Here is a 17,121-nt window from a genome sequence, read left to right as displayed (position 1 = left end):
TCTGAAACTGTTTGCTTCAGATCAAGGCTCTTTCAAAAGGACCCTCCCTTTGTTTTAATAGCAGGCATTGTAAGATTGCCCCATCTGGGAAGAAATTGTGAAGATTTAAGCTCCTTCCTTTGTTGTAATCTTCATTTGCTAGTGACCTAGTCATGCTTGAGAAAAGGAAAAAAGGCATGTCAACTTCAGTGACATCCTTACATTTAATGGATGACTGGTTAAAAACAAAATAATTATAGTGACAATATGGGTGAATTAGTAAGTTTTCCCAGATAACCTATAATACTAAGGTGTCTCACAAAATAAAATGTTTAAGGGTATGAGAAATAGAATATAAATATAGAATAGGGATAGTACCATAAGTTTTTTTTTGTTATTATTGCTTTTATTATAGGATTAGAAAACAACCAAAAGGGATCAAATTTAGAATTAGGGATTAATTTAAGAAGAAAAAAGTGAAGTTTCCCATTAAAAGACATTCTGGAAATTTTTAGAATTTAAAAAAAATTGTTTGAAATCAGTTGTCCAAGCATTTCACATGACAATTACAATGTTGATGAAAAAATAAATAAATAAAGATACATGGAAGCTTCATTGTTTCTTCTTTAATAGCTCAGTCAACTCAGGGACCACCTTAAATAAATCTGCAACTATTCCAAGGTCTGCCACCTGGAAAATTGGGGCTTCCGGATCCTCATTGATGGCTACAATGGTCTTGCTGTCTTTTATTTCTGCCAAATGTTGCATGAACCCGGATATGCCCACAGCAACATATAGCTTCGGTGTTTTGTTTTTTCCTCTCTCTCCAACTAACAGGTCTTTGGGCACAAAGCCTGCATTAACAGCAGCAAGGGTAGCACTAACTGAAGCACGCAGCTGTTCTGCCAAGTCATATAATAGCTTAAAATTCTCCCTAGTCTTCAAACCAAGTCCTCCACATACCACCGACTTGGCACTAGTCAGATGTGGCCAATCATTTTTTAGTAATGTCTGGTGAAGCCATTCAGACAACCCCACTGGGGAGATAGTGGGTGCATTCTCTACACTGGCATTTCCCCCACTTGTGGCCGCTGTCTCAAACGCAGTACCTTGAACAGAGAACACCTTGACTTTCTCCTCACACTTAACAGTACATATAATCTTTCCTGCATAAAGAGTTCTTACAAAAGTATCTGGCGACTTGATTTGAATGATGTCAGAAATCTGAGAAACATCAAGTTTGCCTGCTACTCTGGGCAACAAGTTCTCCCCAAAGGATGATGCTCCAGCACAGATGTGTGTGTAATTGTACTGCCGATGTGTTGCCAGAATTAAAGGTGTCAGTTCCTCTGGAAGGAGTCCTTTGAACATGTCATGCTGAGCCACCAGGACCTTGGTTACACCCTTCACCTTACACAGATCCCGGGCCACTACATCACATTTGGTTCCAGCTACTAAACAAGATACTCCTCCACCAAGCTGTGTGGCTGCAGTCACTGTATTTAATGTAATGGATGCTGGTGCATCATTCTCATGCTCAACTATTACTAGGGTACTCCGAAATCTTAGTAATAAAGCCACGGCCCCTCTGAGGCGTACAGAGGTCAGCACCGCCAGAAACATGGCAGCTGCCACTAACCAGTCCTGGCTCCCTCTGCTTCTGCGCATGCTTCCGTCCTCCTCCCCCAACTTCAGCCCTACTCATGCGCACAGGCCAGCCCTACTCTCGCGAGATTCTCCCCCAGTACCCAGCAAGTTTAACCTAGTTATAATTTGGATTAGGAAAAATAGGTCTGACCCTAAGTGAAGTGAAAGGAATAAACTATACTAAATTATGCCAGAAGAACTGGAACAAGTTTCAACAAAACAAAGTAGAAATACATAAAACTAAGAAAGAAGTCATGTAAGGAACTAGTCGTAATAATTGTATTGAAACAAAAGTGGAAAACCGACAAATAAAAAATCTTGGCTAGTACTTTAGAAGAAATAATGCAAAAGACAAGTAAAAAATGAAAAGAAAACAAATTGCAAAGGAAGTAAAAAATAGGAAGCTTAAATGTGATTGCTAGAATACAAGATTGCTAGAATACAAGAATTTCTGGAGTCAGTTTTCATGATACTGGTTTTATATGCTTCCCAACAAGAGGATAGATAATTCTGGTCATGTGGTCTTTTGAAAAGTGAGAGGCAGCATAGCATAGATGATAGAGACTACCTTGGAATCACCAAACCCTGGGATCAAATCCCAACTTTGTGACTTTGGGGAAGGTGTTAAACTTCTCATTCTCATCCTACAATTATTTACGTGATAGTGATGGCTAAATGCAGGAGAGTGAATGAAATTATGAATGGGAAGCTGTTCATCCTTTGATTTTGAAGAGGACATTGGGATGATGTCTTAATTTCTTCACAAATTAGATTCAAATGAGGCACAGTTGCACAGTCATCAGCCTCCCTCTCTTTTAGTTATTGAAGTTCAATGGTAAAACAAAAGTCAGGACAACTGGCAATGGCCTGGTATCTTCAGTCCCTGACCAAGCTCTAAGCACTCCACAGTACCTGCTTCAGTCACCTTCATGGCTTTTGGAACGAATTGTTCTCATTTACCCATTCTCCTGGGGGTGGTCTTCACATGCTTGGGGTATCCCCCAAGTCAATGATGGGAAATAGAGAAAGAGAGAGAAGAAAAGAGAACCAAGGACAGAATTTAAGGGAAAACCCATTTTAATTGGGACAAGGATGTGGAAGGTAGGAAGTATATTGGTTAGAGAAATCAGAGAATTATGAGGAGATTGTGGTATTTCTAAAGTTATGGGAAGAGAGGATATTAATTAGGGGTGGGGTGACTAAAAGTGCTATCACATCAGGCCTTTCTGGCCAAGAGGGATGAGAATTGAAAATTTTGCATTTTAGAAGGTCATTGACAGTTGTCAAGGGAGCAATTTTAATAATTAGTGTGGATAAAAGTCAGATCCCAAAGAATTAAGGAGAGAGTGGCTAATAAGGAATCATGGGAATTGAATATAGATAACCCTATTCAGAAGTTTAGTAAAAGGAAAGAGTCAATTAACACATATTTATTAAGTGTTTACCATATGCCAAGCACTATGTTAAGTGATACAAAAAAAGACAGCTTTAAGGATAGGTCTTTTTTTTCTTTTTTAAGAACTGGGGAGACCTAAAAATGTTTGGAAGTCTATGGAAAGGAACCAGCAGTAAAGAGAAAAAAAGAGAGAGATTGAAAATGAGAGTCAGCCAGCAAACTACAGCTAGTCAGAGAGAGAGAGAGAGAGAGAGAGAGAGAGAGAGAGAGAGAGAGAGAGAGAGAAACAGACAGAGAGAAAGACACTGTTGAAATAAGATACTGGAAGAGGTGATGGGGAATGTGATAGAAAAAGAAAAGATGTTAATAAATTTTGAGGACCAGAGGAGGGGATCTGAGTGAACTAATGATTGATGATCTCATACTTCTCAATGAAGTAGGAAGCTATCGTCTGGAGGTGAAAGAAATGAGGGTGAAATTAGGAGCTTGAGATAAGAACAGTTGGAAAAGTTCTGAATGCTGGAACATAGGGAAATGAGATGAGCAAGCAATAAGGACAGAGTAAAAAGTTTGTTGAGTAGCCCTCAGGTTTATTTCCACATATATCTTATCTTAAGAAAGATAGAACACCAACCCCTCTATCACAATATTTCAGAGTTAGAAGGGACTTCAGTAGCCATTTAATCAAATATATTTAAAAAAAAAAACAAACCCTACAATACTCCCTCCCACCCCATTGTCATCTATTCTCTGTTCGAAGATGTGCCTCAAGAAGGAACCTATTAGCTTCTGAGGCAGCCCATTCTACTCTAGGGTGTCTTTAATTGTTAGGAAGTTTTCTTCTGCAGCTTCTAACCATTTCTTCTTTTAATGAACACTCTGCCATCCTCTTGTCATATTCCAATGATATTCCAAAATTTGTTTACTCCTTATAATTTTCTAGAGCATATTTTCTGGCTTTTTCATTCACCCCTACCACAATCTACTTTGTATCATATTCTGAGTACACATATCCTTCACTACCCCATCACCAATAAACTGTAGCTTCTTCAAGAACAGCATTGTATAGTTTTTATTATCATTATTATAGCCAGTGTTATTGTTTTCTTAGTACTTAGCACAATATTTTCTCACCTAAGTGTTTCTTTTAACATACATATTGGTTTGAATCAAATTGAATAAGGACCTATTCTTTCCAGTTTTATTGATACCTATAAAGGCACTATAAATAACTCACAAAAATAGCACATTTGTTTTGTTGCCTATATGCTTTGCAATAATAGTATATAGAAAACTTGGTTAAAAGTGCTATTTAATCTTGTCCTCATTCCCACTTATTCTGTGTCTTGTGAATTAATGGGCATCTCTTTCACTGTTCGCTTTCTATGTCATCTTTGACCTCCACAGCTTTTAGTTTTACTGTCTTATCTGGGCATTTTTTTCTTCAACTCCTTCTAGTTTTCACTTAAACCCTCTTATGATTACTTAGTCTCTGAATAATACATTACAAAAGACTTTTGAAGCCATTCAGCCAAGATTATTGGGGATGGAGGTTAGAGGAAGTGGATAAGTTAGAAAGTTATAAAGAAAGTGTTTATAAAGTCATTAAAAGGAAAAGAAAAGAGAGAGAAAACTATGGCAATCTTGGGGATAGAAACTCCCTGGAACTGCAAAAAAAAAAAGTGGAAGCTTATAAAATATACAAAAGAACTCAGAGTGGAACTAGCCAGAAGAGTAAAACAAGTAAAAAGTGAAGCAGATAAAAGGAAAACAATGAAAATTTAAGCTACTGATCCTGTGAGAGACTGGATTGGATTAATTTTGGAAAGTATATTTGTAGCAGCTAGATAGCTCAGAGGATAGAGAGCCAGGTCTGAAGATGGGAGGTACTGGGGTCAAATCTGTGCTCATATATTTCCTAGTTGTGTGACTCTGGACAAATTTTACTTAATTCCACTTACCAAGCCCTTACCACTCTTCTGCCTTGGAACCATAACTGGCAGTATACTCTGCCCCTGTTACCCCTTCATCTGATTATTCAAATCTTTTTAGAGCTTTTATTTTAAGTTACGTTCCCCAGTCATCTAGGTCTTAGCAAATGATGGGGCTCTATTCCCAGTTCTCTGGATTTTCTTTACCATGCCACAGCAGCCTCATCATCCTGGAAATTCTTCTGGCTGGCCTTGCAGTTTTCTCTAATTGAAAGTTCACTCCTTCCTTGGCCTTTTTTTGTCCAGATTACACTTCACTTCTTCCCTGTGAGCACTTCCTATAATTAGTTATTTCTCCTCAGAGCCTCCATTTTAAAGAAAGTACTCAGACCAGTCACATTATCTTTTCTTTTCTCATTCCACTTATGATTTTTCAGATTTTATGTACCATGTTAAAGCTTCCATTTTTGTAATATCTCCCTCATTTGAATGAAATCTCCTAGAGGGCAGGGACTGTCTTTTCTTTCTGCTTGCATTTGTATCTCCAACATTTAACAGAGTACTTGGCAACTGGGAAACATTTAATAAATGCTCATTGACTTGATTTGAGAAAGATGATAATCCAGTGAAGGCAATTGAATAAAAATTCTTAGGCAAAAAGAGAGTGAAGAGAAAGCAATGCTAAGAGACTCATCTCCCACTGAACAAATATCAGCAATCAAAGGAAGTGGAAAATTGAAATAGCCTTCTACATGGGAATTCTACTAGTAGAAGGATGATTGAATATTGACTCACCAGTTCTTGACACTCCCACTTGACTCCCATTTCTTGCACCAAGTCCCAACATCCCATGTTGCAACTACAATTCTTGGCATGAATTACTTTGTTGTCCTCTCTCCTCCCTTCTCCTTCCCACAAGCTTTTTCTCAGGCTGCTGTCTGGTGACCATTCTCAGAGAGGTGAGTGGCACCTCAAAAGGGCAGACTGAGAAACTGAGTGATCAGACTCAATAACTGTAGCTTCTCAGTCTCCCCTGTAGCAGTGTCTCATATGTCCCATACACTATGAAAGCAATAGACCTTATACAATTCTGCTAGTATGAGAGAACACATAACAAACCACACGTGGTAAAAGAGAAGAACACACAACAGTGACAGTCCATCAGAAGGAAAAAGGATAAATGCTAATGAGGGAAATATCTAGTGAGGAGAAGCACCATTTGAGAAAGACCATGGCAGAAAAATAATCAGATTAGCAGATAAGTACCAGAAAAAATTGATGTGAGGAATAAGTAACAATTAAAATAAAAGCTGATTAAAAAAATACCTGAAAAATAGCAAATGAAACCAAAATCACTTAGCTAGGTGATGTAGTAAAAATGTAGAGAACACTCACTGGTCTTGAAGTCAGAAAGACCTGAGTTCAAATCTGTCCTCAGACACTATTCCTATGTGACCCTGGGAAAGTCACTTAACTACTGTTTGCCTCTGTTTCTTCATCTGTAAAAAGGTGGTGATAATAATAATAACTACCTTACAGAGTTTGTGAGAATCAAATGAAATAATGTTTGTTTGTAAAGCAATTAGCACAGTGCTAGGAATATAGTAAATCCATAGAAATGATAGTCATTATTAATAGTGGTAATAGTACAAAAAATTCTAAGAGCTTCCCTCTTATAACAATAGAGCCGACTACTTTGCAGAAATGGTTTGGAATAGCAATCATATAGTTAAAGTATTTTAGTTTAAATATATTTTAAACAAAAACAGACAGTAGAGTGCTTAAATAAGCCATTAGCACGTTTAACTAGAATCTCCAGATTAAGAGAGAGGCACATGTGAAAAAGGAAGCAACAGAATCAGAATGCAAAAATGTAGATTTAAAAGAAAAACATAATCAAAGACAAAAACAAACAAACCAGGATCAGAAGATCATGAGAGCTTATAAAGCAAGAATACTGCTTTATACATTTTGAACAGAAGGTAGAAAGAGAAAGTTTAGGAATGATAGATTGTTAAGCGGAAAAAATAGCATAATGAAATTGAAAACCTAATACCATTCATCCAGAATTAAGATGCTTTCTTGAGCTCAATTCCCATGGGGTAGGCTCTTAGAAATTCATCAAAGGATGTAATAGTCATATTGAGAAGGAATGAGTCAGTATTTCTATAAGGATGGGAAACTTTTCAACCTAAACCTGCCTTTTTTCTCTTTGTATGGAAAGCACATTTTTGGATAACATTTCAAGAACTTTGCTTCCAAACTGTGAAACCCATTTTCTGAAGATTAAAAAAAAAAAACTTTTCTAACACACTCACAGAAACATACACACACACACACACACACACACACACACACACACACACACACATTTCTTCCTTCAAAGATCTAATTGCACTGGACTCTCTTTAAGTAAAAGATTAAGAAAGAAATGCCATTCCATCATGACCCCTCCATCATTCACCAGGTTTTATATGGCTATGGGGAAAAGGAGAAAAAGTCCATTCTACTGCCTCTCCTCATTGGTCTCTTTGACTAAGCTGCCATTTAATGCTATAGGGCAGTGATAGTGGAGCTTTTAGAGACCCCCATACTATGCCTCCCCCTACTCCTCCAGAACACATGCCATGCCCTGTGACCCAGACTGAGTGACACTCTACTGCACCCCCTACCTTACCCCACACAGAGGATGGTGGAAGTGTTCCCATTGGGCTGTTGGGCAGGGGAGCAAATGAAGTGAAGAATGTCCTCAGTGCAGGTAGAAAGGGGAGGGGAGTGGCCAGAGCCCTCTGCTCCTCTCCAGCTCTGCCACCTGTGAGCTGCCCACTTTCCTCCCTGTGCGATACCAATGGGCTGCTGGGGGATGTAAAAAAAGTGCTGTCAGGCACAGTGGAGAGGGGAAGGGGAGCAGCTCTGCCCTAATCCCTCTGTCTTTCTAGTAATAAACTGTGGTAGGAGATGGTATACATGCACATGGAGAATGCTCTGTGACGCATGTGCCATAGGTTGACCATCAAGGCTATGGGATGACTCCAACTTGAGCCCAAATCCTTAGGGATATTTATAACCTTTCTGAACTCACATTCCATCTGTATCCCCATTCCTAGCCTGAACATACTTTTCCTATCTCAGTAATTTTGACTCCTGGCTATAATCATTCTAACTCTATTCTCTATCCCCCACCATCTTTTATTCTCATACAATATATCCCAATCTAAAGCTATAAACTTCTTTCACTTTGCTCTCTGGAATGTTTGTTCTTTAGTTAACAAACTTGCTTTCATCTGAAATCTCTTCCTTTCCTACTCCTTTCATCATATGGCTCTCACTGAGACCTGGCTCCTTCCTCCTGACACAACCTGTGTTTCTAACAAGGACTACATTTTAATTGCTTTCACTTCCCTAAGAATCTCTTTTAGGTGGAGGAGATGGCAAACTCCTTGCTCCTCCCTGGCACTTCCAAGCTCACTGACTAAAAGCACCACTCAGTAACCTCTTTCATCCTTTGAGGTTCACTCAGTTGTTATCTACTAGGCAATCAAAATTCTGTTTGCTCATGTCTATTTTGACCTTCAGAATAGTCTCCATCTTTGCTTATTGTGTTTAGTGTCTAGCTTATAGTCTGTCTTCTCTCCAATCCCTGCTCTCATATCATAGAACATACATGCATATTGATACTCAACATACATATGGATGTATGTTCCTTAAAAATCTTAAATTTACAGTTCCTCAGTTTACTCATTTCCTATAATCTCTCCTCCACTCTACCTCAGCTATCCAAGATCATACTTTTATTGTTTTTATTGTCCACAAATTCATTGCTTCCATCTTTAAACACTCTGAATTCCGTTATCTGATCACCACCTATTGTTATTCTGATTTTCCATATGCTTTGCAAACCCATATCCTCATCATTATCTAAATCCCTCAGCCCTTCCTTTTTTTCCCAGGCAAATTCTCTACACAGGCTGTAGTCTCCTCCTTTCTCCTTCTTAATCCCTTTGTGAACCAGTATAATTCTACACTGTCCCTTTGTCTCAAGTCCCTTGCCCATTTATCCCATTTCCACACTTGTTCTACCAAGCCTCAGCCTTTGAAGGCTTCTGTCATCCTTTGTGTTAACTCATGTATTGCTGAACAAAGCTTGAAAAAAATTAAGAAATCATGTTGCCTCAGTTCAATACAAATTTATGCTATATTATACCAATTTGGACTTCATTGTAACAAAGCAATCCTTTTAAACCTTCCTGCCTGGCTCATCATATTCCACTCACCAAGGCAGTTTTTCCAAATATATTCTTCCCTTCTTCAATCCATAATAGCAACCTGTGCCCTACACTCTCAACTGGAAGCCTTGTTATATATATCACTGAAAAAAAATAATTTGATACAATTAATAAACAGCTCCCTTTCCTTTTCTCATCCTCATCTCCTAGAACATAGTTTCTTTCCTCCCACTCCTCTTTCAAACCTTTCCCACATGAAGAACATTCCTTGTTATCAAGGCAAATACTTCTACAAGTACAAGTAATCTTATTATGTCTTATTTCTTTAGCAAATCAATTCCTCTATCAACTCCATTGGCTCTTATCTTCAATCTCTCCCTATTTACTGACTGATTCCATGCCTCCAACCAAAATGCCCTACTTAAACAAAAAAAAAAAAAAGCACAATTCTTATTTGATCTATCCAGTGGTATGATAGTAAATGTGCATACTTTTTAAAAAAGAGCCTGAGTAAGCTCTTTTTAAATATATATGTACCTCCCACTTTTAGGTTTAATCTGCATTGCTAAAATTTTCCTTTAATTTCTGAGAAATAAATGCTCACATTGAAAATTTAACAACCAGCTCTTCCAAGTCAGTACAAGGTACCACCAGGACATTCCTTCTTCCTTCCACAATAGCTATTGGCCACTCTGTCCTCTTTCTGGTGGCTTAACTCCTTAAGAGAGCTGCCTAAAATTGATTCCTCCCCTTCATTTCCTCCAATTTTCTATAATCTGGTTTCTAATATCAATATTTTAATAATAATTTCACTTTCCAAAGTCACAATTTTTTTCCTAAATGACAAATCAAACGAACTTTTTGTAATCCTCATCCTTCTCAACTTCTCTGCAGACTTTGTCACTTTCCATCACCCTTGATGGATGATGTTCTTGATACTCTTTTCGCTATATATTTTCATGATACCTCTCTCTCTTGGTTTGCCTCCTACCTGCCTGATTATTCCTTCTCAGTCTCCACGCAGAGATATCCTGGCACCACTTTGTACTAACTTGAGAGAGTTGATTATTAAATTTTCAGCATGGGTACTTATTTCTCAGAAAGTGATGGAAAATCTTATCCATTCATACCCATTAATAATGGTATCTTTTTCAACATTATTTTGTCTGTGATCCCATCAGCTTCAATGGTTTCAATGATCATTTCTATATTGATGATTCAAAAATCTACTTATTGAGCCCTACCAACTCTGATAATTTTCATGATTACGTCTACAACTCTATCTTGAAGTTAGAGATCCCAAACTGGATGTCACTGGATGTCTAAGACTAGACAAATACATGAATTTAGGTGAGAGTATTTTTTATTGGTTGATAATTTTTTCAAAATAAAGCAACTTCACACATTACCTTTTCAATACCTCTCAACAGAGCATCAATAGGTTAAAACAAACCAAAGAGGGAAAGTAAAACTAAAAATATAAGGAAAATTGTTGGATAAAATACACTAATTTAATGGAGAAAATTATCATTCATTCTAAAATCTATTTTATAGTTATGTTGAAATAGCTTACATCTTCTTATATGAAGAGAAAATATGTGGAAAGTAGGATTCAGTTTATCACTAGTTGGAACTTGAATGAAGGAGTGGAGAGAGAGAGAGCCTGTGCTTTTAGAATGGTGGAAGAGTGAGGTACAAATAGAGAAACAGAGATCCTAAAAGAACAAATGAGACTTCTGGGTAAGCATGGAGGGCAGCTAAACATGGCTTACTCACTCTCCCCAACACACACTGATATACACCAATAAGGATCACCCCAAAAGACCTGAAGAATCTTTATCAGAGGAGCGGAGGAGCTGTAGAGCAGGACGCAGTGAAGGGCTAGAGCCAGGAGCGGCACACGCTGAGACAAATAAGCAAGAGGCGCCTCTGAAGCGAGGAGAGGGCACTTCTGTGCCCTTGGGAGCTCACTAGGACAGCAGAGGGACCCCCCCCTGAAGGCAGCTAGGCAGAAAAACTCAAGACGTGAGAGAGCACAGAACTCAGGTGCCCAGAACCAGCTCACCCACTGGGGCCAGGGAGTGAGACAGGAGTCCCTCTGGAACGAACAGGGAGCATTTTTTGGGTCCTTGGTAACTGACTAGGTCTGCAGGGGACCCACACCCAAAAGTAGCTAAACCAGAAAACCAGGTGGGCAAGAGAGAGCAGGAACTGAGTGCCCCCTGGAGGGAGGTACAGAGAAAAGCCACAAATGACTGAGGAAAACCTAAAACCTGTTCATTAACTGCATACACAAAAAAACCTGCTCAGCAGACTCTGATTTCTGACTAAAGAGGGAACTGAAAACATCCAGAAAAAAATGGCTAATTTTGTACAGAAGCCTCAAATTCCCACCAGGCGATCAAAAAAGAAAGCTGTCACCCTCGAAAATTTTTATGGATGAAAAACCCAGGCTACAGAGGAAATACTGGACGAAACTCAAACAAAGGCAAAACCAAAAAAAAAATGAAAATTGTCCAAAAGCCCTAGAAGAGTCTCAAATGGAGCTTATCTTCAGAAAGATGGAAGCCCTCTGGAAAGAGAAGTGGGAAATGGTTCAAAAAGAAAACCAACAAATTATATTAGAGAACCAAAAAATAAAGCAGAAAAATAGGCTTAAGGACCAGAATTAAGCAACTAGAAACCAATGATCTTGCCAAACAGCAAGAATAAATAAAGCAAAGTCAAAAAATTAATGAATTAGAAGAAAACATAAAATATCTCACTGACAAGGTGACAGACCAGGGAAACAAAGGAAGGAGAGACAAATAGAGAATCATTGGTCTACCTGAAAAACCAGAGATTAACAAAAATTAAGATTTTTTTCCCTTAGCTTGGAAGCTCTTGAATTTGGCGATTACATTCCTGGGGGTTGTTTTTTGGGGATTTAGTATGAAGGGTGTTCTATGAACCCTTTCTATTTCTATTTTGCCTCATTGTTTGAGAACATCAGGGCAATTTTCTTTGATGATTTCTTGTAGTATGGCATTGAGATTTTTGTTAATCTCTTAATTAAGGGAGAAATTAATAAAATTGAAAGTGATAGAACTATTGAACAAATAAGACAAGGAGCTGGTACTTTGAAGAAACAAACAAAATAGATAAAGTACTGGTGAATTTAATTAAAAGAAGGAGAGAAGAAAACCAAATTAACAGCATTGTAGATGAAAAGGAGGACATTACCTCCAATGAAGAGGAAATTAAGGCAATCATTAAAAACTTCTTTGCCAAATTATATGGCAATAAATATGCCAATCTAGGTGATATGGATGAATACTTACAAAAATACAAATTTCCTAAACTAACAGAAGAAGAAATAGAATTCTTGAGTAATCCCATATCAGAAAAAGAAATCCAACAAGCCATCAAGGAACTCCCTAAGAGAAAATCCCCAGGGCCAGATGGATTCACAAATGAATTCTATCAAACATTCAAAGAACAGCTAATCCCAATACTATACAAACTATTTGACATAATAAGCAAAGAGGGAATTCTACCAAATTCCTTTTATGACACAAACATGGTACTGATTCTGAAGCCAGGCAGGTCAAAAATGGAGAAAGAAAAACTAAAGACCAATCTCCCTAATGAACATAAATGCAAAAATCTTAAACAGGATACTGGCAAAAAGACTTTAAAAAGACTTCAGCAAGTGATCAGGAGGGTCATTCTCTATAACCAAGTAGGATTTATACCAGGAATGCAGGGCTGGTTCAATATTAGGAAAACCATCCACATAATTGACCATATCAACAAGCAAACCAACAAAAACCACATGATTAACTCAATAGATGCAGAAAAAGCCTTTGATAAAATACAACACCCATTCCTATTAAAAACACTAGAAAGCATAGGAATAGAAGGGTTGTTCCTAAAAATAATAAACAGTATGTACCTAAACCATCAGCAAACATCATCTGCAATGGGGATAACCTAGATGCATTCCCAATAAGATTAGGAGTGAAACAAGGATGCCCATTATCACCTCTATTATTTAACATTGTACTAGAAACACTAGCAGTAACAATTAGAGAAGAACAATAAATTGAAGGAATTAAAATAGGCAATGAGGAGACCAATTTATCACTCTTTGTGGATGATATGATGGTCTACTTAAAGAATCCTAGAGATTCATCCAAAAAGCTAGTCAAAATAATCAACAACTTTAGCAAAGTTGCAGGATGCAAAATAAACCCGCATAAGTCATCAGAATTTCTATATATTTCCAACACAGCTCAACAGCAAGAATTAGAAAGAGAAATCCCATTCAAAAATCACCTCAGACAAAATAAAATACTATCTCCTGAGACAAACAGGAACTATATGAACACAACTACAAAACACTCTCCACACAACTAAAACTAGACTTGAGCAATTGAAAAATCATTAACTGCTCATGGGTAGGACAAGTCAATATAATAAAAATGACCATCCTACCCAAACTTATCTGACTATTTAGTGCCATACCCATTGAACTTCCAAAAAAATTTTATATTGAATTAGAAAAAACCATAACACGTTCATTTGGAAGAACAACGGATCAAGGATATCCAGGGAAATAATGAAAAAAAAATACAAAATAAGGTGGCCTTGCATTCCCAGATCTCAAACTATATTATAAAGCAGTGGTCATCAAAACAATTTGGTACTGGCTAAGAAACAGAAAGGAGGATGAGTGGAATAGACTTGGGGTAAGTGACCTCAGCAAGACAATCTATGACAAACCCAAAGACCCTAGCTTTGGGGACAAAAATCAACTATTTGACAAAAACTACAAAACAGTGTGGGAGAGATTAGGTTTGGATCAACACCTCATACCCTACACCAAGATAAACTCAGAATGGGTGAATGACTTGAACATAAAGTAGGAAACTATAAGTAAACTAGGTGAACACAGAATAGTATACATGTCAGACCTGTGGGATGGGAAAGACTTTAAAACCAAGGAAGACATAGAAAGAGTCACAAAATGTAAGATAAACAACTTTGATTACATCAAATTAAAAAGGTTTTGTACAAACAAAACCAATGTAACCAAAATTAGAAGGGAAATAACAAATTGGGAAACAATCTTCATAACAAAAACCTCTGACAAAGTCTAATTTACTCAAATTTATAAAGAGTTAAATCAATTGTACAATAAAATCAAGCCATTCTCCAATTGATAAATGGGCAATGGACATGAATAGGCAGTTTTCAGCCAAAGATATCAAAACTATTAATAAGCACATGAAAAAGTGTTCTAAATCTGTTATAATCAGAGATGCAAATCAACACAACTCTGAGGTATCACTTCGCACCTGGAAGATTGGCTAACATGACAGCAAAGGAAAGTAATGAATGTTGGAGGGGATGTGGCAAAGTAGGGACATTAATTCATTGCTGGTGGAGTTGTGAATTGATCCAACCATTCTGGAAGGCAATCTGGAACTATGCCCAAAGGGCACTAAAAGACTGTCTGCCCTTTGATCCAGCCATAGCACTGCTGGGATTGTACCCCAAAGACATAATAAGGAAAAAGACTTGTACAAGAATATTCATAGCTGCGTTCTTTGTGGTGGCAAAAAATTGGAAAATGAGGAGATGCCCTTCAATTGGGGAATAGCTGAACAAATTGTGGTATATGTTGATGATGGAATGCTATTATGCTTAAAGGAATAATAAAGTGGAGGAATTCCATGGAGAGTGGAACAACCTCCAGGAAGTGATGCAGAGCGAAAGGAGCAGAGCCAGGAGAACATTGTACACAGAGATTGATACACTGTGGTACAATTGAACGTAATGGACTTCTCCATTAGGGTCAGTGCAATGTCTCTGAACAATCCGTAGGGATCAAGGAGAAAAAAACACTACCCTCAAGCAGAGGACAAATGGTGGGAGTAAAAACACCGAGGAAAGGCAACAGCTTGACTACAGGGGTGGAGGGGATATGATTAAGGAAAGACTCTAAATGAACTCCTTAATGAAAATACCAACAACATGGAAAGGAGTTCGTACTGAGGACACATGTGATACCCAGTAGAAGCACGCATCGCCATTGGGAGGGGTGAGGGTGGGGAGAAGAAAATGATAATTGTTTTCATGACTAATATTTGAAAATGACCAAATAAAGTAATGTTTAAAAGGAAAAAAAAAAGAACGAATGAAAATTTGGTAGAGTCATCAGAAAGTACTTGTCTAAAAGCATTGTGGAACCATGGAAAAGAGGTAAGAGAAGTTGAAAAATAAAAGATTCTCCAATGAACTATGCTGGAGAATTTGGATACTACAGGTGACCAGTTACTACAGTATATGGTTTAGCATCTAAATAAAAATCCCATGCCATAAAGAAGGAGTTGAATCAGAAATTGTTGGAGCACTGAGAGAATGAGAATATAATTAGGAGGGGTTGCAAAGGTTCAAATAGAAGATGGGATAATATTGAAAGTGATGAGTGATTATATATGAGGCAATATGATGTGATGACTTGAGAGCCAGCCTCAAATTAGTAGGATCTGGGTTCAAGCCTTGCCTCTGACCTATACTGATTGTGAAACTCGAGAAAAGTCACTAAACTTCCCAGTGCCCTGGAAATTTTCTAAGACTCTAAGTTGTTGTGCTAGAGGGAGTTTCATTATTAGGAATTTTCATAGAAGAGGAAAATCATAACTCTGTTGAGAAATGAGTGCAATAGTAAAAAAATATGATTACATTTCAAAACACTTCCCATAGTGCCCTGCTACCTACATCACAAATTAACATTCCTGGGAATAGGTTATCTGGTGTTCTAAAGGGGAAAGGAATCACCCCAATATTTCTTACAAAAATTACAAATTAATTTGATTGAAATTAAAAAGAAAATGACATACATGTGGGAGGGTGAGGAAAGGAGATGAATCCTGTTCTGTAATCTTATATGAGCTGGGGAAGGGTAAGAAGAAAGAAATGAGACCTAGATACCTATTCTTCAGTATATTGCCTGACAGACTGTGTGCATGTCCCTAAGCAAGTCATTTTAACTCTCCAAGTCCATTCTCAGCAGGATTGAATTTGATAGAAATTAATTTTAGCAAACCATATCTTGATTTTGAAGACATAAATTAATGTGACCTATTTTGTTTTGTATTATATCTTTTAGCATTAAGGGGGATCATGAAAAACTTTATTTAGAAAGTGTGTTCTTAGTGTGTTTTGAAGTAAGCCAGGAGGGCAGAAGGCAGAAATGAGTATAGTATTCCAGGCATAGGGATAGGAGTAAAGATGCCCAGTCTACAGTCTAGAGATAAGAGTATTTTGTGCTGTTAGGGGCACCTAGTTTCAGTGAATAAACTCCCAAACTGGATTCAGGAAGACCTGAATTTGAATTAGGTCATAATTTTAAAGCACTTCAAGGTACGTGGCACATAGCAAGCACTGTCTAAAAATGAGCAGTGATGATGATAATGATGATAATGAAGCACGGAGTATCAAGACCAGAGCCACTGGATTACATATTATGTGGTATGGAGACCTGAAAAGTAGGAATGGGCAAGTTATGAGTAGGTTTAAATAATGAATAGAGGATTTTAATTTGATTCTCATAGTATTAGGGAAACTTTGGGATTCATTGAGAAAATGATCAGATCTACCCTTTATAAATTTGATAAATGAGTGGAAGATGGACTAGAATAATGAAAAATATGAAAAAGTAATAGCACCTAGTAGGCTATTATTATCGTTTAGTTATGAGGAATAAGGATCTTCACCACCATGGTGAAGGAACCCTCACCATGGGGTGAGGAAGAGAAACGATTATAAAACTGACTATAAAAATAACTTTGAAGTACATAAAATCTCTAAGAGATAGTCTACTAAAACACTGGCCATATTTATATAAATGCAACTTCAAAACATTCTTTAAAGAAATATAAGAAAAGATATTTGT

The 17,121-nt window shown here is 37.5% G+C and overlaps 1 protein-coding gene across 1 annotated transcript; it reads right to left on the bottom strand.

The window, feature by feature from the left end:
* Nucleotides 1-590: 590 nt before the first annotated feature.
* LOC100010376 (electron transfer flavoprotein subunit alpha, mitochondrial-like) lies at nt 591-1,662 on the bottom strand. The gene has a single exon (XM_056820878.1). It carries the CDS (start codon nt 1,645-1,647, stop codon nt 592-594), a length of 1,056 nt encoding a protein of 351 aa, XP_056676856.1. The 5' UTR covers nt 1,648-1,662; the 3' UTR covers nt 591.
* Between the last annotated feature and the right edge of the window lie 15,459 nt (nt 1,663-17,121).

This window comes from Monodelphis domestica, chromosome 3 (genome assembly GCF_027887165.1).
Source record: "Monodelphis domestica isolate mMonDom1 chromosome 3, mMonDom1.pri, whole genome shotgun sequence".
In the NCBI taxonomy this organism is placed as follows: Eukaryota; Metazoa; Chordata; class Mammalia; order Didelphimorphia; family Didelphidae; genus Monodelphis; species Monodelphis domestica.
The sequence above is the reverse complement of the archived record's forward strand: the minus strand, read 5'-3'. Positions and strand labels throughout refer to the sequence as shown.